General features: G+C 38.0%; 1 protein-coding gene across 8 annotated transcripts; it reads left to right on the top strand.

Moving 5' to 3' along the window:
- LOC131239651 (protein transport protein SEC23 E-like) lies at positions 1-23,559 on the top strand. Of its 8 annotated transcripts, none has more exons than XR_009168311.1 (13): positions 1-971; positions 1,950-2,123; positions 8,044-8,205; positions 8,778-8,920; positions 14,753-14,828; positions 14,951-15,123; positions 15,236-15,317; positions 17,175-17,252; positions 17,955-18,116; positions 18,205-18,468; positions 18,997-19,058; positions 21,604-21,708; positions 22,318-22,352. XR_009168311.1 is itself a non-coding variant. In XM_058237456.1 (13 exons), the coding sequence occupies exons 1-12, from the start codon at positions 228-230 to the stop codon at positions 22,462-22,464; spliced, it is 2,310 nt and encodes a 769-aa protein (XP_058093439.1). In that variant the 5' UTR covers positions 7-227; the 3' UTR covers positions 22,465-22,508; positions 23,097-23,559. The 8 variants fall into 8 exon arrangements, 4 of the variants coding, with proteins under 4 accessions (XP_058093439.1, XP_058093438.1, XP_058093437.1 ...); XR_009168308.1 differs by lacking the exon at positions 18,997-19,058 and adding an exon at positions 23,053-23,559 and having other exon boundaries at positions 7-971; positions 22,318-22,522; XR_009168310.1 differs by lacking the exon at positions 18,997-19,058 and adding an exon at positions 23,097-23,559 and having other exon boundaries at positions 7-971; positions 22,318-22,524.
- Positions 23,560-25,891: the final 2,332 nt, after the last annotated feature.

Raw genomic sequence — 25,891 nt, 5'->3', positions numbered from 1 at the left:
GGGACGCAGTCCGCGTCGAAGAAGGAAAGGTAAAAAAAAAAAAAAACCCGTTTCTCCCACCAAAGAAACCTCAGATCTCTACCGCCACCACCCCCCAAAAAAGCGAAATTTACATCCCATAACCCTTCTTCCTTCCCCAAATCAGCCCCTCTCTCTCTCTCTCTCTCTCTCTCTCTCAAAACAGAGAAACCCCAACATCTACAGACCTAAGAAGAAGGAGAAGGAGAATGTCCGAGATGGGCCCATCGTCCGACGTGGACGGCATCGACGCCGTCCGCATGACCTGGAACGTGTGGCCCCGATCGAAGGTGGACGCCAGCAAGTGCGTGGTCCCGGTAGCAGCGTCCATCTCCCCGATCCGGCACTCCCCAGACGTCCCCATCCTCCCTTACCTCCCCCTCCACTGCAAGTCCTGCGCGTCTACCTTAAATCCGTACTCCCGCGTCGACTTCTCCGCCAAGATCTGGATCTGCCCTTTCTGCTTCCAGCGCAATCACTTCCCTCCCCACTACTCCATGATCAGCGAGTCGAACGTCCCCGCCGAACTCTACCCCCAGTACACCACCGTTGAGTACTCTGTGGGCCCCACCGACCCCGCTGCCGCTGCATCGCCGCCGCAGCCGGTGTTCCTCTTCGTCCTTGATATCTGCGTCATTGAGGAAGAGCTCGAATTCGTCAAGTCCGCGCTTCGGCAGGCCATCGGGCTGCTCCCGGACAACGCAATGGTGGGGTTTATGTCATTCGGCACGCAGGTGCATGTCAACGAGCTGGGGTTTGCGGATCTGTCGAAGGTTTATGTTTTCAGGGGGACGAAGGAGATCACCAAAGAGCAGGTCCTGGATCAGTTGGGGCTGGCAGTGGGGGCGCATAGGGGAGCGGGGTATCCGAAGGGAGTACAGAATGGAGTAGTCCCTGGGACCATTAGTAGGTTTCTGCTGCCGGCATCAGAATGCGAATACACCCTCAATTTTGTGAGTAATTGGTGTCTTAATAATAATAATAATAATAATTATAATTATTTGCTTGTTAAGGAATTACACAATTCTTTTAGCTATTGTTTGCGCTGGCATCCATATAGGCGGGGCAATTGATCTGGACAGTTCATTTGTTGGGCGCCACCTGGATCGGTTAAAAAACAACTCCATTAGATCATCCCAGCAATCCAAAATTTTAATCTGCAAATGGATGGCTTAAATATATACCCAACAGTCTAAGGGGTCGTTTGGATGGTGGTAAATGGGCAAGTAATAAATGATTTACTAGCAAATCATTTACTACTTGTGTTTGGATGCTCTAATTTGCTAGTAAATCATTTACTACTTGTAAATGATTTACTAGCAAAGCCCCCTTCTCATTTACCAGCAAAAAGGTGAGTTTTCATTTACTACTAAATGAGGAGATGGCAACGGCTCTATTTTATTGAATGAAAGCCTATAAGGCAGATTTCATTTACCATTTACAGGCTATCCAAACACTGTAAATGATTTTCTAGTAAATCATTTACAAAAACCAAACAGACAGGATGATTTACAGCCTTTAAATAATTTACTAGTAAATCATTTACAACGTAAACCATTTACCACAATCCAAATGACCCCTGATATGAAAGTGTAATAATCAAGTGATTGGACGGCTGAGACTGTTTTAGGAAGCGATATCCAGTCTATAGGCTGTATGAGGCAGGACCCACCAACTGAATTATGCAGATCACTGAAGGTGGGCCCCACTGAATGGAATAGTGGCCTGAAAGAAAATGCCATTAATTTGGGCCTAGAAATTCTGTATTGTATCTCCTTTTCATAGATTAATTTGGATTCTATTTTGTATCAATTGGGTTGTGAATTTTTGAAATGTTGGGCTCATTAGAAGATCTAGGTAGTAGAGGTTGGATTTTAGATAGATCTCTGTTGTGGACTTTATTTCTTCTTCCTTTTTTTTTTTCCCCCCAGTTATTGGATGAGTTGCAGATAGATCAGTGGCCACTGGAACCTGGCAACCGGCAATTGCGGTGCACGGGTGTTGCTTTGAGTGTAGCAGCTGGTCTTCTTGGAGCATGCTTGCCGGGTACTGGGGCCCGGATTATAGCTTTAGTGGGTGGTCCATGTACAGAAGGCCCAGGAATGGTAAGGAAATCCTTTGACTCTCTACACACATATCATTATAATTATAGCCTTTTCCCAGCTATTTGGGGCTACATGATGTAAATGTAGATATATTATATTGCTTCTAGGTGATAACTAATTTTACACATGCGTGTTTAGTTTTTGGTGGTCAGTTTTTAAATATTGCATTGGATGTTTATCTTTGTTGATTTTGAATTTGGGTAGCAGGTGGAATAGAAGTTTGAATTTTGGTGGGTATGAAGCCGTTTCATTTTATTTCTTTCTTACTTCCTTGCTTTCTTTTCTTTTGTGAATGGCAACTCAAAAGCTGTTTTATTTTCTTTTAGTCTGAGAATTAAACAAAATCATCTCAATTTGTTGCAACATTTCTAGTTTACAGTATGATTTTTGTCGATCATGATTAGATACTTATAATTTGTTTGTATTTTCACCTACTTTCATTTGGTGCTTTAGTCATTTTCTGACTTTCTTGATTATCAATGATCCATTTAGTCATTGGATTAAATGACAAGCACTTTATTATCCGATATAGGGAGATGGGCTTCTGAGAGCGTTATAAATCCTTTATATTGGTAATTGTAATGTACTGTTTATCTATTGATAAATTTCAATATCCATAAAAATATTAAGCATAAAAGTTGATTTTAAAAAAAGTTGTTCTTAAGAATTTTCTGCTGTACCCATGCAATGCAGGGATACTGTAGTTTTCATAAGCTTATGCTGGGATTGCTGTCTTGGTTTGGTACTGTAAATCATTGAAACACAGTCCAAATCATGGTTTATATTCTAGATAATTTTGTCAGTCTAGTTTGCCCCAGCTGGTCATTTAGCTCAGTTAGTTTGATTTTAATCAAAGTGTGCTGTAACGGTAATGGTGGGCGTAACGGTCTCCATCGCTACTGTTGTGTGTGCGGCTGTTATACACCCGTAACGGTCAAAATTTTTTTCCACCAAAAAATTCTGAAAAAATATGGGAAAAACCATAGATATTTAGATGATTCCAAATATTTATTCTTTTGTGGTTTTGAACATATTTATGATGGTGTAACAGTCCTCCACTCTTTGGTAAAAATTCTGTCCCGGGTTGTTAGATGATTGTATTAACTTAACAGGCTTAGATTGATCTCAAATTGGCCCATGATTTATGCAAGTTATAACACTCATCCCACTAATGCACATCTTTAAGCATTTGACATCGTTCCTCCCGAGAAATTTTAAGAAAAGTTTGAAATTAAATTTAAATGAATAATGTCGCTGATTTAGGAGGCCATTCAAATGGCCCCAAATAGTCTCTAAATTCATGTAATGTATGAAATTCATCCCACTAATGTATATCCCCAAACATTTGACATCACTTCTAAATAATTATAAGAAAAAGTAAAAGTAAATCTGGATGTATAGTGTCGCCAATTTGGGGGCAACTTAAAAGCCTCAAATTGGCCCCAAATTCATGCAAGCTATGACACCCATCCCACTAATGCATATCCCTAACCATTTGACATCATTTCCCTCAATATATATATATATATATATATATATATATATATATATATATATATATATATATATATATATATATATATATATATATATATATAATCGAAATTAAAAGCGGATGAATAGTGTTGTATTTGGGGGACCAATCGATGCCCGAGAATCCGCTTTAAATTCATGCAATCCATTGACGCTCATCCCACTAATGTAATTGGCAAAAGATTATTGCTTATTTCATCATCTGATTGTCAAATCGGCGGACATTTATTGGACGGTGAAGAATGAAAAATATCCAATGGTCCTATTTTGAAAAACAATTGTCTGCAAAACAATGGTTAGATATGTGGGCCATTGGCTTGCATGATATTAAATTAATTTCTTGTGGCGGAGGGCCTACTGCAGTAGCTTGTTACTGAGCCCACCCTTGGTTTCATTCTTGCATGGGTCTGGCCCACCACCCCATAATACAAAAAACAAAATTCAGCGGTTAGGATTGTTCAAACGATTTGATTTTGGTATTGTGACTTAGCAAGAATGGGTCCCACAATTTAATTAGTTAATTTTGAGTTAAGATATGCCACATGTACAATTTTTTGAGTGCAAGGGTATCAAGCGTCATCAAGGTATCCCGTATCGGTATCGGTTGGCGTAACGGTGCCCTCCGATACTGATACAGATACGGAGGTGTAACGGCAATACGGGGGCGTAACGGCCCGTAATGGTGCAAATTTTTTTATACGAAAAGAATATAAAAAAATATGGATTAAATTCAGAATATTCTACGCATTCCAAATATGCATTCATTTATAAATTGGAATATGTTTATGGTGGTGTAACGGTCCACTCTTTGGTGAGAAGTTGTATCGGATTGTCTAATGAATTTATGAACCAGACAACCTGGATTTGACTGCAAAACTCATATATTTAATTTTCTAAATATCAACTATCAATGATAGATATATTAGAATGAATGTACTATGAAAATATCTTACATGTGTAATATATTCGATTTTTTTTTTTAAAAGGCCGAAAATAATGCGTAAATAGAAAAAAATATAAAATGACAACAACAATTTGTAAAATGGATATTAACATGTTCTATTATGATTAACACATCATATTCTACCATTAAAATAGCAAAACATTCAATAAAAAGATGATTTTTTGAAATTTTTTTTTTTAAAAGCCGAAAATATTGCGTAAATAGAAAAAAATTATAAAAAATTATAAAATGACAACAGCAATCTGTAAAATGCACATTAATATCTTCTACTATGATTAAAACATCATATTCTACCATTAAAACAACAAAACATTCAATAAAAAATAAATTTTCGAATTAAAAAAAGTCTTAAAATAGTGCGTAAATAGAAAAAAATATAAAATGACAACAACAATCTGTAAAATGGACATTAACATGTTCAACTATGATTAACACATCATATTCTATCATTAAAACAACAAAACATTCAATAAAAAATGATTTTTTGATTTTTTTTAAAAAAGGCCGAAAATAGTGCGTAAATAGAAAAAAATTATAAAAAAATATAAAATGACAACAACAATCTGTAAAATAGACATTAATATCTTCTATTATGATTAACACATCATATTCTACCATTCAAACAGCAAAACATTGAATAAAAAATATAAATACCTATTTTTGAGGAATTTCTGGAAAATGGCCCACAGAGCTTCGAATTAAGAAAATCTTTAATATAGGTTATTTTTATTTGTAATATCAAGCTAAGAGTGATCGAAAATAGTAATAAAATGATTTACGAAGAGTTTGGAAGAAAGGAGTTTCAAAAAAAGTGAAAAAACTGACCTTAAAAAGCAAAAAAAAAGGCTTTTAAAAAAAAAAAACTGTTACGCCCTGATCGTTACGGGGCCGTTACGGCTACAGAATCGGGGGGTGCCCCGTTACGGCCCTGTATCGCGTAACGGCCACTACCGTTACCGATACGTATCGGCTGATACAGCCGTATCGTAACGGATACGGGACACCATGAGTGTCATACACCTATCGAGTATCATATAAAGAAAAATAGAGGTCTCAAGTCATACTGGTTGGACCACAAGGTTTGGTCCACCCAATAGATGACTTCCAACTGGTTAATTGCATGTGAAATCTAACCTTTCCAAAATAAGGGTCACCTAGTGCAAAAATCATCCATATCTACTAATTAGGTGGGCCACACCATATAGAATTTTTTTTAGCCATTGATAAATAACAAAATACAAGTGTGGTCTACTTGATGGGTGGATATACCCGAGTTTTGCAGAAAGTGATCTTCATGGTGGGGCCAACCTACTAGATGGATTGGATTTCTCACACACATAAAAGGTTGGAAGTTATCTGCCGATGGACCAAAAGTTATAGTCCAGCTGGTTGGACTGACCTTGTTAAAAACTTGGATGCAAAGAAGCCACATATGCTTATTGCTTTTCAAAAGATGAGAGAGAGAGAGAGAGAGAGAGAGAGAGAGAGAGAGAGAGAGAGAGAGAGAGAGAGAGACATGTGAAGGAGAAGAAAGTAGAGAAGAAGAAAAAAGTAAGTTTTTTCTTTATCTTTTTTCTCAGAAAAATATTTTTTGAGTTTTTTATGGTTTTTTTTTTTTTTCTTTCGAAAATGGGTTTTGTATGGCGACATTATGCCATTATGATGGACCACGACAGTCTATTATGCCTCCGTAACGGTCCATTACAGTGCCTTTTTTTAAGGGTGGCTCGTTATGCCTATGTATTGCATAACGAGTCATGCCATTACCGACGTAACCGATTTGGCATATCTTGATTTTAATCTAGTTTTGAATAAAAAAATGACTTGCTCATGGTGTTGTTTGTTAAGAATGATTATGGTTCACCAAGGGGATGGGCAGAATCTACCATAAGATCTATTTAACAATTCTTTCAAATTTCATAGGATTACTTTGTGATGGTGATGGTAGAAGGCAGTGTTAAAATATTGCAGCTATTATAATATTGGCTGATATTATCTTTATTGTATCCCGACAATGCATATATTGGAGGGGGAATTTTTTGCAAGATATTGCCAATAATATCGATAATGTTGGCGGTAATTGATGATGTCGTGAGGTATTGGCTACATCACTATGAAATAAATGCACTATTGGTGATATCTCACGATATTTTGCGATATATTGCAAGATACACTGGATTTCAAGATTTTTTTTATTTTTTTTTTATAAATTTTATTCCGGACGACTTTTGAGGGGTTTTGTATCACTGGTCTGTGATAACGATAATATCGGCTGATAGTATCGATATTACGAACAGTGGTCCCAACTACATGGGGTCAGCTACATGAATTCTGTTCTGCCATTCCACTCTATCTAGGGCCATTACTTCAGTTAGATCATAGGTCATTAAGTCTTTTCTCACTACCTCCACCCACGTCTTTATTGAGCCTTCCGCTCGCCCATTTAGAGCCTTCAACTTGTACCAACTCACTCCTAACTGGCACAGTTCTTGGTCTCCATTGCACATGACAAACCATTTAAGTCTACTTTCCCTCATCTTATTACCTATTGGTACTACTTCTAAGTTCCCCCGAATGCATTCATTACTAATTCTTTCCCTTGTCTTGCCACTCATCCATCTTAACATCCACGTTTCATCTACACTCTATTAAAATGTTGTTCCTCAACTGCCCAACATTCTGTCGCATAAAGAATGTCTGGTATTATCGCTATCCCATAAAATTTCCCTTTTAGTTTGAGTGGTACACGACAAACACATAAAACTTCGGAGGCACATCTCCATTTCTTCCACCCATCTCTGAATTCTATAGGCAACATCCTTATCAATCTCTCCGCTCTCTTGAATCATGACCCAATATATTGTAAGTGGTCATTTTGGGAAACTTCTTGGTCAGCAATCTTAACTAATTCCTTGTTTCCACTTACATTGTTACTAAAACTGCACTGCAGATATGCGGTTTTAGTAACAACTAATTTCATATTTTCTTATATTGGACTAAGAAAACTAGTGACTTGGTTGAAATGCATTATTGCATGGCTGGGACATATGATTGGTAGGTGTTTCATAGCTGTCGTTATGATTTATATTTAAATGAGAGAAGATGCCTCTTGATGGATCTTCTAAATTTATGCCAGTTGAATCCTTTCAAGAATGACTGCCACTGCCACGAATGTAGTCTGTGGTTAAGAAATGATGCAATGGATTTTATTTTTTTTGAAACGATGATTGATACAATGGATTTGTTGATTATTTATTTTCTCATGCTGCAACCATGGCTTCAGGATGTTTAGGAACTGCAAACAAAGTGATGTTTTATGTCCTTCCTTTAGGTTTATTTGTTGCTAGAGAAGTTTTGGTTTCATCTAAATATAGTGGTGGTTCTTGAAGGTATTGTGAATGCTCACCATGTTGCTACCTGCAGATTGTGTCAAAAGATTTGTCAGAGCCAGTACGGTCCCATAAAGACCTTGATAAGGATGGCGCACCTCATTTTAACAAAGCTCTCAAATTTTATGAAAATCTTGCCAAGCAGCTGGTTAGCGAGGGCCACGTCTTAGACGTTTTTGCATCTGCACTTGATCAGGTTTGAATTTTTCTCTATATTCCTTACAATTTACAGTTTCACGGTTTCTGATTTCCAGATGAACACGCGCACTTTCACAAAAAGGATTTGGTACATGTTGTGTTTTCGAGGGCAAATCTTTGGTCTCTCTATCAGTTACTCTAAAATAAAGATCACCGTCTTGGTTAGTTGTAGTATCATCACCTTTTCACCACCTCAACCTGGCCAGTAGAGACAGAGTGTTTATTTATTTATTTATTAATAATTATTATTTTTTTAAGGGTAGTAGATATGGAGGTTGAAAACAAAATTTTGAGTATCATCACCTTTTCAACACCTCAACCTGGTCAGTAGGTACGAAGTGTTTTTTTTTTTAAAATGAAGGGTAGTAGATACGGAGTTCAAAAACAATTTTTTGAGATGTTGGTTCTAAAGTGCAATCGAGTCCATTTTCTTGGAGACATCAGTGATTGGATTCCTAGTTACATTCTTGACATTTATTTGATAAAATTGTTACTCCAATTTCGTTGAGTAATGATAACTCACATTCTTCAAATGAGATCTTGAATCATGCCTTGCATGATAATTTCCAGGTTGGGGTTGCAGAGATGAAAGTTGCTGTTGAAAGGACAGGTGGGCTTGTTGTCCTTGCTGAAAGTTTTGGTCATTCTGTGTTTAAAGACTCTTTCAAGCGGATATTCAAAGATGGTGAACAGTCTCTTGGGCTTTCCTTCAAGTGAGTTGCTCTTTTGTCTGGACTTCTATAAAACAAAACCATTGTGTAAAATATCAGTGATGACTTCATTTCTTCATTTATACGTTTACAAAGTTGTTTAAAATGTTTTATCCTTACCTTACCTAGTTTCATGTTTGTGAGATGCTGTAAAAGCTCTCACTACTCGACGCATCTGGTCTTGTGTATTGCAGTATTCACGAGACCACATGCTGTAAATAAACTTGTTAGTTTATTATGAAGGTGGGAGAGCAGTCAGCATTTGTCATTTTCTTTTCATGTATGAAATCCTCTTGGGTACAGCTCTTCAGTTGGATACAGTTGTGAAATGATTAGATTGGATAATTATTTGCCCATCCTGCATGCCCAGTGTTTTATGCATGTCTCATAGTTGTAACTAGAGGGGGCTGATTAATTTGTTGTGATACATGCCTCAAAAGTCGAACTTGGGAGCTGCTTGATGTTTTGTGCTTTTAATAGTTTTTCCACAAACGATATGCATAGTAAATGTACAATTTCGCTACAGTAAATGCTGCAATGTTTGCTACAGCATCTTTTGGTTATTAAGTTAGAAATCAAGGGCTAGGATAAGACAATGTCTAGTGGCTGATGTTAGGCCTAGGTTATGGTTTACTGATATATACACATGTAATGTAAGATTTTATTAATGATTGAAAAAAAGGGTGCTAGTTTATGAATAAAATACTATTGCAGAGGGAGACAATATATTGTTTTTTCTGATGACTGAATGTAAGGTTCTATTACTGATTGAAAAAAAGGTGCTAGTTTATGAATAAAATACTATTGCAGAGGGAGAAAATATAGTTTTTTTTCGACGACTGAACAAAAGAAAATGCTAGTTAGGAATAAAATACTCTCCCAGAGGGAGAAAATCAAAGATAAATTCTCTCGGAACTATTTGAAAGGTACGTGATGTAATCCTTATCAATTCTTATCTTCTTCTTCCCATTATAATAGTCTCCATTAACTTCACGTCAAATTGTCATCAATGCAAGTCCGTCGATTGGCTGGTTTCGAAGATTAATGCCTTACCCAGAAAAATATGAAGCAGGAAGGGGTTATGAATATGATTGGTTGGAGGGAGTAGTACTTTTGAAGATTCAAGTTTGATTGGATAAGTTGACACCACCAAAACAACATCAAGGATACCCTCCACATGTGCGGGAAGGTGACGACATTGTGGAATCCGGCAATAGAGATTTTGATGGTGTTCCTTTAATCATCCTCATGATAGAAGATGTGAGCAGCTGGAGCGTCATCCACGTAAAAGTTGAGATGCCCAAGTTCTACAAAGAATCTAAGAGTTTCAAACAACAAGTCTAACATTCATTAGAAGAAGCACCCAATGATTACATCACAAAGGAAGACAATAAACTAAATGACGAAAACAATGGATGGATCAGCATATAGCAGTGGATAAATCGGCAGAATTTGATGCGGTGCAAATCACAAAGCATATATAATCAAATTAATCACTCTTAAAAGGTTAGGACAAAGGATTTAAGATTCAAGGGTGAGATGGAGGAGATGAAACTGAACTTGGCCTTAGAATAGTTGGAGAAACTGACAAAGTCACAACACAATGGCATGTTGTCCATTGAAGATCTCTTCGATTTGGTGGGTTGGCCTACATCAATTTCCTGCAAAGCTGAAACTTCCACGAGGCATTGATTTTGGATGTCAAGTGGGGGCTTTCCCCTCTAATTATCTAGGCTCCCCCTTTGTATTGGGAAGCCGACAAAGCACTTGTATTTTTTTTTTTTTTAATGACGACAGGGGGTCCCCGCCCCTACAAGGCGAGACTGTTATTCCCAGCGGATGCGCGTATTCACCCGCCAACCAGTTGCATCGGGTAATCCATGGTGAGGGGATTCGAACTTGTGTCTGTTGGGAGCAAACCCACGACCGAAGCCATTTACCCTAACCCTGACGGGTCAGACAAAGCACTTGTGAGAGGCAATTTGAAATGAAGCTCTTTAACTGGAAATCTCTATACCTCCTGTTGGGTGGTTGAATCATCATACTAAAGTGACACTATCAAATCATAATATTTCATTCCTCAATTCATTTGCCTGAAATCAGTTTTGGCTAGGTTGGAAAGCTTGAGACACAATTTATTATGGCACGGAGCAGACGATAGAAAAAGTATCACCTTGTGGGGGTGGAAAGAGGTTTGTAGACCTTATAAGGAGGGAGGGACTGGTACAAGGGATTTGGAAAAGATGAACCTAACTCTCTTGGGAAAATGGGTTTGGCGTTTCAGGATTGAGGAAGATTCCCTTTGGTGTAGGATCATTGCTGAAACTACAGGTGCCAAGAAGGGGGGTGGGTGGTTAAAGACTCTTCCCTCTATAGAGCCTCATGGGTCTGGAAAAGGGATATCTAGGATCAAGCATATGTTTAGCATGGGGATTGGCTCTGCTATTATCAATGGGAAGAGAGTTTGTATTTGCGAAGATGTGTGGATTGGCGAATCCTCGCTCCAGCATGCCTTCCCCAGAATAGCTCCTCTTTCCTTGGTTATGAACATTATGGCATCCAGCCAAGGTATCCCGTATCGGTATCGGTTGGCGTAACGGAGCCCTCCGATATCGATACAGATACGGGGGCGTAACGGTGCAAATTTTTTTTTTTTTTGCCAAAAAAATTGAAAAAATATGGATTAAATCTGGAATATTCCAAGCATTCCAAATATGCATTCATTTATAAATTGGAACATGTTTATGGTGGTGTAACGGTCCACTCTTTGGTGAGAAGTTGTATTGGACTGTCTGATGAATTTATGAACTAGATAACCTGAATTTGACTACAAAATTCATATATTTAATTTTCTAACTATCTACTATCAATGATAGATATATTAGAATGAATGTAATATGAAATTATCTTACATGTGTAGGTGTTTGCAATTATTTTTGAGAAATTTCTGGAACATACTTGTGGCTGTGACTGTGATTCCTGTTTGTGACATGTCATTCTACTATGATTAACACATCATATTATACCATTAAAACAACAAAACATTCAATAAAAAATGATTTTTCGAATTTTAAAAAAAAGGGCTGAAAATAATGCGTAAATAGAAAAAAGTTATAAAAAAATATAAAATGAAAACAACAATCTTTAAAATGCATATTAACATGTTCTACTATGATTAACACATCATATGCTACTATTAAAACAGCAAAACATTCAATAAAAATTGATTTTTTGAATTTTAAAAAAGGGCCGAAAATAGTGCGCAAATAGAAAAAAATTATAAAAAAATATAAAATGAAATCAATAATTTGTAAAATGCACATTAACATGTTCTACTATAATTAACACATCATATTCTATCATTAAAACAGCAAAACATTCTATAAAAATTGATTTTTCAAATTTTTTAAAAAAGAGTCGAAAATAGTGCGTAAATAGAAAAAAATTATAAAAAAATATAAAATGACATCAACAATCTGTAAAATGCACATTAACATGTTCTACTATGATTAACACATCATATTCTACCATTAAAATAGCAAAACATTCAATTAAAATTGATTTTTCGAATTTTTTAAAAAAGGCCCAAAAATAGTGCGTAAATAGAAAAAAATGATAAAAAAATATAAAATGACATCAACAATCTGTAAAATGGACATTAATATCTTCTATTATGATTAATATATCATATTCTACCATTAAAACAGTAAAACATTCAATAAAAAGGTATAAATATCTATTTTTGAGGAATTTCTGAAAAATAGCCCACGGAGCTTCGAATCAAGAAAATCCTTAATATAAGTTGTTTTTATTTGAAATATCAAGCTAAGATTGGTCGAAAATAGCAATATAATGATTTAGGAAAAGTTTGGAGAAAGAAGTTTCAAAAGTGAAAAAATAGACCTTAAAAAGCAAAAAAGAAAAAGAAAAAAAGTGACCGTTTTCTGACCGTTACTGGTCAGTAACGGCCGTTACACCCCATAACGGCCATTATGGGGCCTTTACGGCTACAAGATTGGTGGGGTGCCCGTTACGGCCCCGTATCGCGTAACGGACACGGCGGTTACCGATACGTTACGGCCGATACGCCCGTATCGTAACCGATACGGGATACCCTGCATCCAGCTGCTACTCTTACCCAGGCAAACCTGTGGTTTGGTCTTCACCATGTCGTAGGAATGTGACAAATGACGAACTGGAGTTTGTGAGGCTCCTTGATTGTCTTTACCTTTGTTAACCATTGAGGGATGAAGGGGGCAAAATGCTTTGGCTAAAGGAAAAATCTAGTCGGTTTTCAGTTCAGTCCTTCTATGGTCTTTTGCAGCACATGGACAAGGAAAGCTCGAGAGTAGTCACAGCCAATGTATGGCACCAGGGGGCTCCGCTAGAAGTTGCGGCCTTCAGATGACTAGTTGGAAGGGGTAGAGTCCTCATTATTGACAACCTCCGAAGACGATCAATGGTGTTGCCTAATGTGTGCATGATGTGCATGATGGACACCAAGATGGTAGATCGTATCTTCATTCATTACCCGTTTGCTAGGCGTGTAGTTTTTTCTGAATTTTAGACATGTATGAGGTGATGCCTAAATCGGTGGGGGAGCCATTCTTGATATGGCACAGGGTGGGGTTAGGAAGAAATGTAATGGTTATGTGGAGATTAGTTCTTCTAGCCTGCCTTATGGGCCATTTGGGTGGAAAGATATGGGAGATGCTTCCATAATGAATCCCTTTAGGGTGGAGGTCTTCTTGAAGGTTCATCTTCTTTTGGTTCAGTGGGCTTCTTTTATTAAATTTGTGGAAGACTGTAATTTGACCTCTTTTTGTTTTCCTCTTTGGTTGTAGCCTTTGTGCCATCTCAGTTCTTCTTTAATAAAATTATTTGTTACTCTTCAAAGAAAAAAAGGGAAACAAACCATGGCAAAGGTGGGCAGTGGCTATGGATGCATGCAGCTATTGAAATTCAAGGCCAAGTTTGGGTCATGATCAGATTTGGATGATTGTTCACCTATTTGGTGAGCCCTACATGTGATATGCATGCATCAAAGTTCTAGAGGGGGACTGATTTATAGTTTTTTGTTTGAATGGTCACTGGCCATTTTATTAAAGAGAAAGCAACACACACACACACACGAACTACTAAGTCTGATGGAAAGCTTGGTTTAGATTTGAAGACTTGTCATTGAGGGTCCTTCTGTTGCTCTCCAACCAAATGGACCAAATGATGTTCAAGAGAACCAAATACCATATCTTCCTTTTCTTCCTAGCTGAGTGCCACATTGACATCAAGTCCCCAAGCTGACGAGGCGTGACCCATTTTACATCTAACAGCATGAAGATACTATCCCACACTTTACTGAAGAAGGTGCAATGTAGTCGTTTTCCATTTTTCTAATGGTTTTAGTAGTTTGTTAATATTTTTCTATAAAATGCTTGTGCTACGGTATGTTCTATGTTGCTCGTTCCAGCATGTTGCACAGTACTTGTACAGTGTTTCCAACAGCACCATTGTAGTACCTGTTGATTTTATGGCAGAAATCAAGGGCTAGGATTAGACAATATCTAGTGTTTGAGATTAAGTCTAGGTGAAGGTTTTTTAAAATATGTATGTGTATAAGCTCGCGTGGGCAACACATAGACGCATGCATATTCAGGCTTTTATAGTTGTATTGTGGCTTGGAGTGATTGAATAAAGTGTGAGTTTAGAAAGAAAATATTCTCTCATAGAGGAGAAAACCCTAAAAATCAATATTGTCTATTGGAATTGTGTGAAAGGTATTTGATTTAATCCCTATCAGCAAAAATATAATTCCCAGGTTTACTTTTTTCCTTTCAGTGGCACACTTGAGATAATCTGTTCCAAGGATATCAAGATTCAGGGAATAATTGGACCATGCACATCTTTGGAGAAGGTAAATGTAGTTGTTTTGTCACTGAATGTTATTGAATGCGAGATTTAAAGAGCTACCTTCAAAAGAAGGGGAAAAGAAATCTTGCAGTGTTGCTGTTATGCTGATTGTGGCAAGTTTTGCAGAAAGGACCTTCTTGCTCCGATACAGTAATAGGGCAGGGAAATACAACATCATGGAAGATGTGTGGCCTTGACAAGAGTACTTGTTTGACGGTCTTCTTTGACATTTCACCCAGCGAACGGTCAACCCCACCAGGGACTGCAAATCAACAACTGTACTTACAGTTTGTAACAAAGTATGGTGCTACTTTCGTCTAGTGAATAGTGATGAAATTGTTTTATTCATCTGGTTTCCACTACTTATCATTGTTTTTGGCGTTAACTAGAACTTCATTGCTATTGCTACAGTTATCAGAATCCTGAAGGCCAAATGAGGATCCGGGTTACAACTGTTGCAAGAAGATGGGCAGAGACTTCAGCCAACTCAGAGGTTAGATGCAAGAGTTTGAATTTTTCTTTAATATTAACTAAAGGATTTTATTAGCATAAGACAAAAGGCTACAATTCACCATTTTATTAGCAAGAAGTTCAACTGATTTTCTTTTGTTGAAAAATACAACTGAAGAACTTTGTTAGCAAGATTTTGAAGATTGTTCGTTAAATGTATAATGCTTTGAATAGCACCTCGTTATGTGTGCGACTGTAGAAATCTGGAAAGGATGCTGCTTAGGGTTTTCAATAAAGAAAAAGAATACAGCAGGGTTAATACTTATATAACTAGTCCTCTTTGTGATGTAAATAGCTTCCCGTGGGGGATAAATGCTTGTTCTTCTCCAGGCAGCTGGATTTTGTTTCTACATTTTTTTCTTTTTAAATCTTCTCCAAACATGGGCTTCTCTACTCCTATTCATTATATATTTCATGATTTTTGCTGCAAAATTTGTCGAGATTTCTGCTTTTCCTAGAAAGTGCCCTGAGTAATTTCAAGTCCAAAACATGTTTTTTTGGACAATGAAATGAACAAAATGCCCTTATAATTTTTTCTAAGAAGCTGTGGATCCTATGGGTTGGTCTAATTTTTGGGTCATCTAATCTGGCTCGGTCACCGAGTCGAGCCAAGTTCGAGCTGGGTGTGCCTGGTGACTGAGCTGAAGCCAGCTCGACTCGGTTCGGCTCGATGTACACCCCTAGTTATGCTAGAGATCTTAATAGATCTAACCCGAACACAAACCATACTATGAAAAACCTTGTGTATTCTTATCACCTTCCTTTAGCCATGTCACTTTGCCTCCACTTGATTTCTTCTTTCAACCTCTTCTCATACTCCAACGCCAACCCTTAAATTCTCGTCCTCCTTGGATAACTCCTCCCCCTCCAAGTCGAGCATTGGGATATCTCGAAGAATTGTGTCAAGCTGTTCATCCCTCTTGCCTAGAGCATCTTCCAGTTGTTGATCTTGCTTTTCCACATTGTTAACTTCTGAAAGAGCCTAAACCCTGCCCTTCCATCAACGTCAACAAAGTTCCACCATTCCTTAGACCATTGAAGAAAAAGTGAAAAACCATTTACTTCCAACCAAAACAACTCAAATTTGATAGTTTTGGGACCCTAATCTTCCTTCTCAAATGGGACTGTAACGGGCCATAATGGTCCGATATGGGGCTGATACATTTTCTTCGTGATTTTTTTTTTGGTGGCTGTGCAGGACTGTCACAGCCCACATCGTAACAGCCATAAGGCTGGCTATTACAGCCACCGTTAGCATTGTTTAATACCTTGGGATGCACTGTGCATGTTTCTGATCAGATGGATTTTCCATATGTCGCATCTATAGAGTGACCCACCACATGAACTGTTTTGATTGCCATGTGGCAAGGCACAAGGGGCAAGCAAAAACTGGACAATCAGAAAGCAACAAAGGCACACAATGCTAGAAAACCTCCTTATCTGATTGGCAATATAACAACATTTGGCACTAAGAAATTGCACAACAGACACACATTGCTAAAGAGTCAACACTTTCTAAAATCTGAATAACCTAACAGCTTGTATGTTTGGCATGCAACTCCATTCAGCAAAATCCAATGCAATTGCCATAATTTGCATGTTGGCTGCCAGTTGATTGGTCTCCATGGAGCCTCATTAACCTTCAATTGATCTAAACTTCGAATATTTAGTCAAATAGGTAACCTAGATATTTGGGAGCCACTTTATAGCTATACTTTCTGGATCTCTCAGGGTTTATGACTATTGACTGTTGTATGAGGCCCTATGCTTTTCTCTACTGATTTAGCATATTCAGTGCATCTCTCTTTCTTTTTTATATGAAGGGTTATTGCATTTGCAGGAATTAGTAGAAGGATTTGATCAGGAAACTGCTGCTGTTGTAATGGCAAGATTAACCTCACTGAAAATGGAGATGGAGGTATGTTTCAAATTCGACTAATTGTGCACTGGTCCCATGCTTATACCATGATAAAGTGCCTCTAACTCATTATGGTTGTTGAAGTGATAAAGTCCCTCGATATACATAGATACACCACACTTTGACAGCTTAAGCTTTTAGAGTAAATAGTTGTTTGACATGGTATAAGAGCGGTAGGTCCTATGTTCGAATCTTAAGAGCAGCAAATATGCATCGCTAATATATTATTCTCCCACGGGGGGGTCAGGAAAAATCAGGTCTGGCCCATGGACCGGGAAATCAAGCCCCGCCTATTTATGGTGTGAGTGTCCCTCCACCATTGTTAGTATGTTCCCATGCGGATTTCCCACCCCGCACGTGCAGGGGGCTGTTGAAGTGATAAAGTCCCTTGATATACATTGATACACCACACCTTGACAGCTTAAGCTTTTAGAGTAAATGGTTGTTTGACAATGGCTCACTTTGATTTTTTCCATCATTTTGCATTATAAGTTTAATTTGCACAGACACTGTTTCCTTTCACGCTGAAAGGCCCTAGTGTTTTAAATTCATTCATGCCTTTCTTATCCAGGCCAAATTACAGAGGAATTATCTCTTGCTAGTGCTGAAACTCTAAACTTGGCGCCTAAATGGAGAAATGTGATTGCATTGTTCTATTTGGGCTTCTATAATTCATGAAGGCTTCTTCTTTTCTATTGTCAGGAAGAGTTTGATGCAACAAGATGGTTGGATCGATCCCTCATTCGTCTCTGTTCCAGATTCGGTGATTATCGAAAAGATAATCCATCTACGTTTACATTAAACCCAAGTTTCTCATTATTCCCGCAATTTATGTTCAATCTAAGGCGTTCACAATTCGTACAGGTAATCTGTTAGATGATATCTATGTATTTCAGTGACTGGTGCAGTGGCCCTTTTCGTTTTAAAGCTCTGATGGGTTTGTTTGCTGTAGGTTTTTAACAACAGTCCTGATGAGACGGCTTATTTCCGCATGCTATTAAACCGAGAGAACATCACCAATTCTCTTGTCATGATTCAGCCTTCACTCATTTCATATTCTTTTAATTCGCCTCCTTCGCCGGCATTGCTAGATGTAGCTTCTATTGCAGCAGACCGCATACTATTGCTAGATGCATATTTTAGCATAGTTATTTTTCATGGAACGACAATTGCTCAGTGGCGCAACATGGGTTACCAGAATCAGTCCATACATCAAGTAAGTTACTGTGGAGTCTCTTGACACGTAACCATTCACTTCTGATATGTATTTTGCTCCAGTTATGCAGTCAAGGAGTTTTTCCAACCCTACCACGGTACACCGTAGCCTATCTACAGCTGAGCATGTGCTGCTGGCATGTTTTGTAAACATCCAAGCTGTCCATAAGGACCTGTTCATGTACATGTGATGCCCTGATGAGTGAATAGGCGTAATTTTTTGAGCCAAACCTATGCAATGGGACCCACCTGGTGAACAAATTAGATCTTGCTTGTCCTAGCATTTGGATGGGCTGGGTTATACATGCTTGTGGGGTTATCAGACTCTAGGCTGCTATAATATTTGACACGTGCATATTAATGGCATCCGTAGCTTCTCATGATGAACGTTTGGGGGAATATTGCTCATTAAAAAAAGATGGTTGAAAGGATTACACTGCTTGATACTTACCAGAAAACCACTTCAATATCCATCCATCTGATATGTCTATCCTTCTCTATTCCTACAATGGAATGCCAATTTTATCAGGATCCTTTGGCAGTATGTAGTCTTCACTAGCAAAAGACTATGGCAGTGCCTATTCCCACAATGTAAAGTTTTCTTTTTTCTCTTATTTTTCCTTTGTTTAAACTGTATATCAGGAGGAGACTCTTTACCACTACCCAAACAAGATAAACTCATTTCCTGGAAAGACTTTCCCAGTGCCCAAACGTTATTGGTTGACACTATTTACCAATAGAAGAGTTTAACTGTGTAAAGAGTTTACATAAGTGAAATTTGTTCACATCCAAACAACCCCTAAATTTTAGATGTCATATGCTGTATCCTTGACTACTACTATTATTTGCTACTACTACTACTACCACCACCACCACCGCTACTACTAATACTACTACTACTACTACTATTCAATGCTTCAAATAGTGCTCGTAGCATAGCGCAGTCATAGCGCTACATAGTGTACTAAGTAACATAAATCCCGTGTAGTGTATGCTACAATGTATTTTTATATATATTATTTTTTATGTTTTCTTTGTATCAATGTTGAGGAATGTGACACATGTACAGTTGTATTATACTTGATGCTTTTAACCTATGAGATTTTTATTTCTTTTCATACTTGTGACTTGTGGTTTTAATTAAACTTTATCCATTAAAGTGGTTTGCTTAGAAAGTTGTTGATGTGATAATTATTTGATTTGGTTTATATATGTGGATTCACTTTTGATAAACAATAATTAGTGACTTGTTTGAACATGCTTATATTTGAAAAAATGAAACATCTTTTAGGCATTTTTTTTTCCTTACTATTTATCGTATTTTTCTTATTTTTAAAGTAAACAATAGAAGTATCGTGTAGCTTATGCTACACGCTACGCTATTTATGCTGCATGCTAGAGAGGGCTGAGTGCTATGCAACATGCTACCGCTATTTAAAACACTGCTACTACTACTAGTAGGAGGTTCCTCAAGGGCAATGTGTTTCATTACCTTGTCTTGTTGAGGATGCCCCCAATTACTACTTGAAAAGATCTTAATTTTTGGGTTACCTTGGTTCTTTAATTATACTCAATAGATCTTCAAAAAATATATAAATAAATAATTGAAATAAATACCTAGGAGGTTCCTCAAAAACAACTTGTTTCATTACCTTGACTCGATGAGGATGCCTCCTATAGAATTAGAGCTAGGTGGATGAAATGGATTTGTGCCTTGGCAGTTCTTTTTAAAAAAAAAAAATTGTATAAAAGGGGGGAGACTCGACTTTCCTGGTACCCAAACATGATAGTCTGAAAGTTAGTTACATGATCCTTCTAGCTAGGTGTCGCTCCTGCTTTGAATCACACTTTGGACTCCCGCTGCCGCTCTGTCTATACTTGCACTTTGGGTGCTTCCCCACTCTGGCACTCGAATTTTTTGCCGCTTTGCTTCATGCTTCATGCAAGTATAGGCTAGAACTCTTTACAAATAGTAGAGTTTACACAAGTGAAATTTACTCACATCCAAACAACCTGTAGATTTTAGATGTCATGTGTTGCATGTTATTGCTGCTGTTGTTATTAATTATTATTACTAAGGGAAGTGGCGTGCATAATGAACGTGGAGAAAGGGAGGAAAAAGCAGGAGAGATTTTCGAAGGGGAGAGAAAAATGAAGGAAAGAGTGTGCCACTTGCACACGAAATGGAGCAGGGGACAAGTAGGTAAAATCCAAGCCACTTGTTTAAGCCATCGTTTTATAAGCACACGTATTTTCAAAAGACCATAAACACCCTTATCTTGAAAATCTTATTAAGTGTCCCACAAAATCCCAAAGGCCACTTTACTAAGACTAATTGGATGGGCAAAAATGTTTGTTTGCTCCTGGCGTTATGTATAGTAGAGATCATCACCATCATCATCGTCATCATCATTATTTGGTTTAAAATATTTAGAAAGATATTAAATTTTGGTTTACTATGGTTCTTTAATTAAATTGATAGACCTTTCAAAATAGTTAATTAAATCCACTACAATGTGTGGTTAATCTAAGGCATCATAGTTGTGTTGTGGGTTAGAATTCAGTGAATGCTTCTATTTGCTATCTTAGACACTAGACTGCATGCTGCTGGTTGATATGCCCAAAATGTGCTCTAAAACATGACATTAGATGCCACTGACTATAGATGGAATCCATTTTATACTATTCATACGCAAGCTAGTGCCATTTGCCCATTTCAAGTTTTTCTTTACATCTGGATTATGATCCCTTGGAATACATGCACCAACTTTCCCTCAAACACGTGAAGAAGGAGATAATGATCATGCACCAACTTGGAATACATGTGAAGAAGGAGATAATGATCAGCTTGATCCCTTTCATTATGCTCCTTGTTTCCCTAGCTTTCATCATTTGTCCATAGATGTTGAAAATTGAGGCCTAAATCCCTTTTGCAGTTGGATCATTTTATTCTTTAGCAATAACATTGTCATTTTCAGAAAGAAAAAAAAAAGGTTCATTAGGGAGGTTGATAAAAAGGAAAATCAAGTCTAGTGGGCAATTTGAAGCTTGAGTGGAATCTTTCTACTCTCTACGAGTATTATCATATATATATATTCTCTTTATATTTTCTCAAATTCTTTTTTGTCATTCACAGGCCTTTGCACAGCTATTGCAAGCTCCTCATGAAGATGCTCAGATTATCATCAATGATCGATTCCCTGTCCCCAGACTGGTTGTGTGCGATCAGCATGGCTCCCAGGTCAGTAATTCTATGTGGTTCTCATCTAATTACACAATAACAGTTGCATTTATTCTAAAAAAAAGTTGAAATCTTCTGTGTAGCTTTTGAAGTGTTAATGAGAAAAAAGTGTGTGGTTATTATTGCAAAAGTAAATATCCAATTGATTGAAAATGTTAGGTTTCTCTTGATTATTGTTAGTAATTATATAAGCTGAGCTTTGCTAAGTGCACAGTTTTCACACACTGTCATGTTTGTGTGGGACATCTGAGCATAGGGTGGGCCCCCATCATGTTGACAAACTGGGCTCAAAGAGTTAAGTTGGTCAGCTCATCATGTGGATCAGATGCACTAAAACAATGCACAAGGAAAAAAATTCCGATGGTTCCCATTCAGTTGGCCCCACTGATGCAAAGCTCATTTCTCACACTTGGACAGTTGCCATCTGCATATAGAGTTGAATGTGGTTTTCGCGTGACTGTATATGAGATATGCAATTGTTAGATGGTACAAAACTGAATTATTCTTAAAAGTCGTCCTGGAATCTTGAGGCATTTTTCAATGTTAGCCACCTGTTTATATTGGTTTTGCCTGACCCATGACTTTTCTGTTTGTGATTATACTCTGCAGGCAAGATTTCTGTTGGCAAAACTAAACCCATCCGCTACATATAACTCAGCCCACGAGATAGCTGCTGGCTCAGATGTGATCTTTACAGACGATGTGAGCCTGCAAGTGTTCTTTGAGCATCTCCAAAGGCTAGCGGTGCAGTCCTGAGACCGTAGACTGAGTTCAGTACTTTCCCAGTTACCAATTTCTCGGTGGGTGTTCCTAGGTGTGAGTTCTTAGCCACTCTCTCTCTCTCTCTCAGTTTCCTTTCTCTTGAGTTTTATTCATGAAATGAGGCTAGTCCTACTTTTTGTTTGAATAAGCAGAGCATGTATAATCATTCTTTTGGGGGGAAAAAAAACAGTGGCTTCCTATCAAGAATAAGAGTAAAGCAAGGCAGGTTGATTTGAGTGAAGATAGTGAAAGAAAGGGGAATCTGATGTAAGTTAATGGACGCCCCCTGCCAGGATCAATCGGGTTATTTTCTAGTTACAGGTTGCGAAGCTTCTTTTTTGTAAGTCAGGCAAGCCAGAAATATAGTGATATATGTTTTGAATTAATGCTGTATATTTTCATGGATTTGGAATTTTAGAACAGAATCAGTTTTCTGTCATCAAATTCAGATAGATGAGATCATGTGTCATTTATCCATTTCTTCAAATTTTAGTTGTATTATTATTTTCTGATGGAAGCCCTCAAATTATAGGGGTATCAATCTGTTTCAGTTGTACTTACTGATGAATAACATCATTGTAGTTAGGCAAACCCCCCGAGCTTCACTGAAGTTATGATGCGTAAAGCTCCCAAGTCAAGCTCTATGGCGGGACCCACCGTGGATAGGCTATGCAAGCTCTATGGCGGGACCCACCGTGGATAGGCTATGGTGCGGAAGTGACAGACAGATCATGAACCTTTTTGCCCATTGAAAGCTGATGAGTTTTTAAATTGCCCGTTTGAAGTCCAATTGGACGGTTAGGATCTAACCTGTGGTGTCCTTTTTTTTTGGGCATGTCTATTCCTTCATGAAAGGTACATGATGAGTGATATGTTTCTATATTTTGGAGATTTGGGCACGTAATGTATTTTCTCACTGAACATTTTATGAGAAACCAGATACCTTGCAAAAACTGAAGATGGTCGGCCCGTACCTAAATTTAATTTAGATATCATGTAACGTCCACAGGCCATTGGGACCAAATATATTATTGGGAGGAGATTTTGAATTTGAAAATGAAAGAGAGTGCTACCGTGGGTGTTTATTGATGGGACCTTTTCCTTTTCTTTTCCTATTTTTAATAAATTTTTGGATCATCATCGTCGTCTTCTCATCATCCTTACGGCTCTTGTCCAAGGTATTCGAGATCTGCTCCATGAACCTTGTTTGAGTAATGCTAGAGTATTTTGTCTGCATGTCATCCGCATGGATTTAATTCAACTGGAGAAGGATTACAACTTGTGTGAGGCCATCACACCATAAGGAATAATGACAATGTTATGGCTACCAATTGAAAATCTTCCCGGGTCTATTTCCCCTATGTTTATATGACATCCATCCAACTAGGGGTGGACATGGGTTTGTTTGGTCTGGTTCTAGGGTGAAACTGGAATCAAACCATTGCTAACAGTTCTAGGATATTTGGAACCAGAACTGGAGCATTAGCACCCTAGAACCAAACCGGAACCAGACCATTAAAACTGGTTCGGTTCCATGGTCCTGGGATTTTTATAATCCAGCCTAATTGCATGTTTTATTTTATAATCTAGCCATGTCCATTTGTGTTGTGATCCATTTGATGAATGGTTTAGATATTGTATAAGGTGTGCAAAAATACATATATGAAAACAATCAAATGATGCATTGTAAACCATAATTCACGAGTCTACTGGTTCGGTTCACGGTTCAGTTTGGTTCTACATACCCCCAAATCAAGAACCAAACCGATGGAATCGGTTCTTTGATTTTTGGAACCAGAACCGGTGCACTCTAGAACTGGACCAAACCAGACCATTTGGTTGGTTCCGGTCAGGTTCTGGCTCCACGGTTCTACCGGTTCAATGTGCACCTTACATCCAACCTTTCCAATTGGGGGGTGCACCTACGAGGATTAAGGGAAAAACTAAATATCAGCCCGATTCAAATATTCAGTCAGCATCAAGGTTTCAATGGTGTGTCTGTCCTCACCGTTCCCTGTGGTGTGGCCCACTTTTGAGTTTTGTATCAGCCACAATTTCAGCCTTGCATCAATCGCATCATTTGGGGCAACTTACGAACAGTGTAGATGTCACACAACCATCATGGTGGCCCCCCACAGATACTTTCATTGAACACGGCCACCTTCCAATAAAATACGAGGGTGAGGGCGAATTGTCATAGGATTACTCATCTTATTTTGTTAATCTTTGAGTCCTTGGCAAGTATGCAGTCCTATGCATTGCTTAAAGGGCGAGAGCGATAACAGTAAATGAAATTTTATTAGAATATATATTCTAACTGAAAACTATTCAAATATTAAAAATGACCTAAAAGCCATTAACCTCATAAACACGTTTACCAAAATACCTTCTTGACACCACAGTTTCTCTCTGTTAACTTGTGAGTGACATCTGAGGTTTACATAAGGCTTGAAAAATCAGACAATTTCACTCTTCAAGTGAGCTACTGGCCAAAAGTAACAAAGCAAATTAGCCATTATAAATATTCTAAATATTCAATTGTTTTAATATGCTGTGGGCCATGCTAGATATGATTTTTATTACAGACATCAAAATAATGCAATTCACATCTTGGAAAGCTCAAATTCCGCACTGTCACATTGTGACAGCTACATATTCGCCATTCCCCATGCCTTCAAGAAGCAGAGAACACGCTCAGCTACTAGGTTATGTTCTCTACAGGAAACAATGGTTTCTGACCATTAAAAACCTTTTGTGGGCCACAAGTTTTGTATCAAGCTGATATTTGTTTTCTCCTTTCATCCATTTCTCTGTGACCTTATCAACAGGTTGGATGGTCAATAAACATTATGGTGGACACTAAAGTTTTTAATGGTGGGCGTTCAATGACCACTGTTTCCTGTGTTGTGGTCCACCTGAATTTTGTATCTGCTTCATTTTTGGGAATGGATATACAATAAGTACATTGAGGTGGGCCCTACAATCAGGGTCTCACCCACATTGCTGGTTCCCAGGTCACAGCGAAGTTGCGCTCATCAAGAACAGTCTCGCATTACTGTGGAATCCCAAAAATTATGATGATCCAACACTCAGGAGGGCCACAATATATGAAAACAGTTGGAATGGGACACTTGCCACCCCTTGGTTTTTGTATGTTATCAAATCCATTCATCTAATGTGCCTCATAATGATGAACTAATTGCCCAATAATCAGTATTTGAGTCTTGAGAACCCCGGTGGGCCATACCTATAATTGCCCATCATGGTTAAATGCCATCAAACCCATGCATCTAATGTGCCTCATAAAGATTAAAGATATGCCCAATAATCTGGGTTTGGCTCCGTGGCTTAGTGGTAGACAGGCTGTGTTTCAACACTGAGATTAGGGGATCAAGTACCCGTGTGGTGTGGTTGGGTGTGT

This window comes from Magnolia sinica, chromosome 3 (assembly GCF_029962835.1).
Source record: "Magnolia sinica isolate HGM2019 chromosome 3, MsV1, whole genome shotgun sequence".
Classification (NCBI taxonomy): Eukaryota; Viridiplantae; Streptophyta; class Magnoliopsida; order Magnoliales; family Magnoliaceae; genus Magnolia; species Magnolia sinica.
This window is presented reverse-complemented; position numbering and strand designations above follow the sequence as displayed.

Coding starts and splice junctions, on each gene's coding strand:
- LOC131239651 (XM_058237456.1), top strand. CDS start 228: ATGTCCGAGATGGGCCCATCGTCCGACGTGGACGGCATCGACGCCGTC. Junction 15,124..15,235: donor TACTTACAGTTTGTAACAAA/GTATGGTGCTAC, acceptor CTATTGCTACAG/TTATCAGAATCCTGAAGGCC. Junction 17,253..17,954: donor CACTGAAAATGGAGATGGAG/GTATGTTTCAAA, acceptor TTCTATTGTCAG/GAAGAGTTTGATGCAACAAG.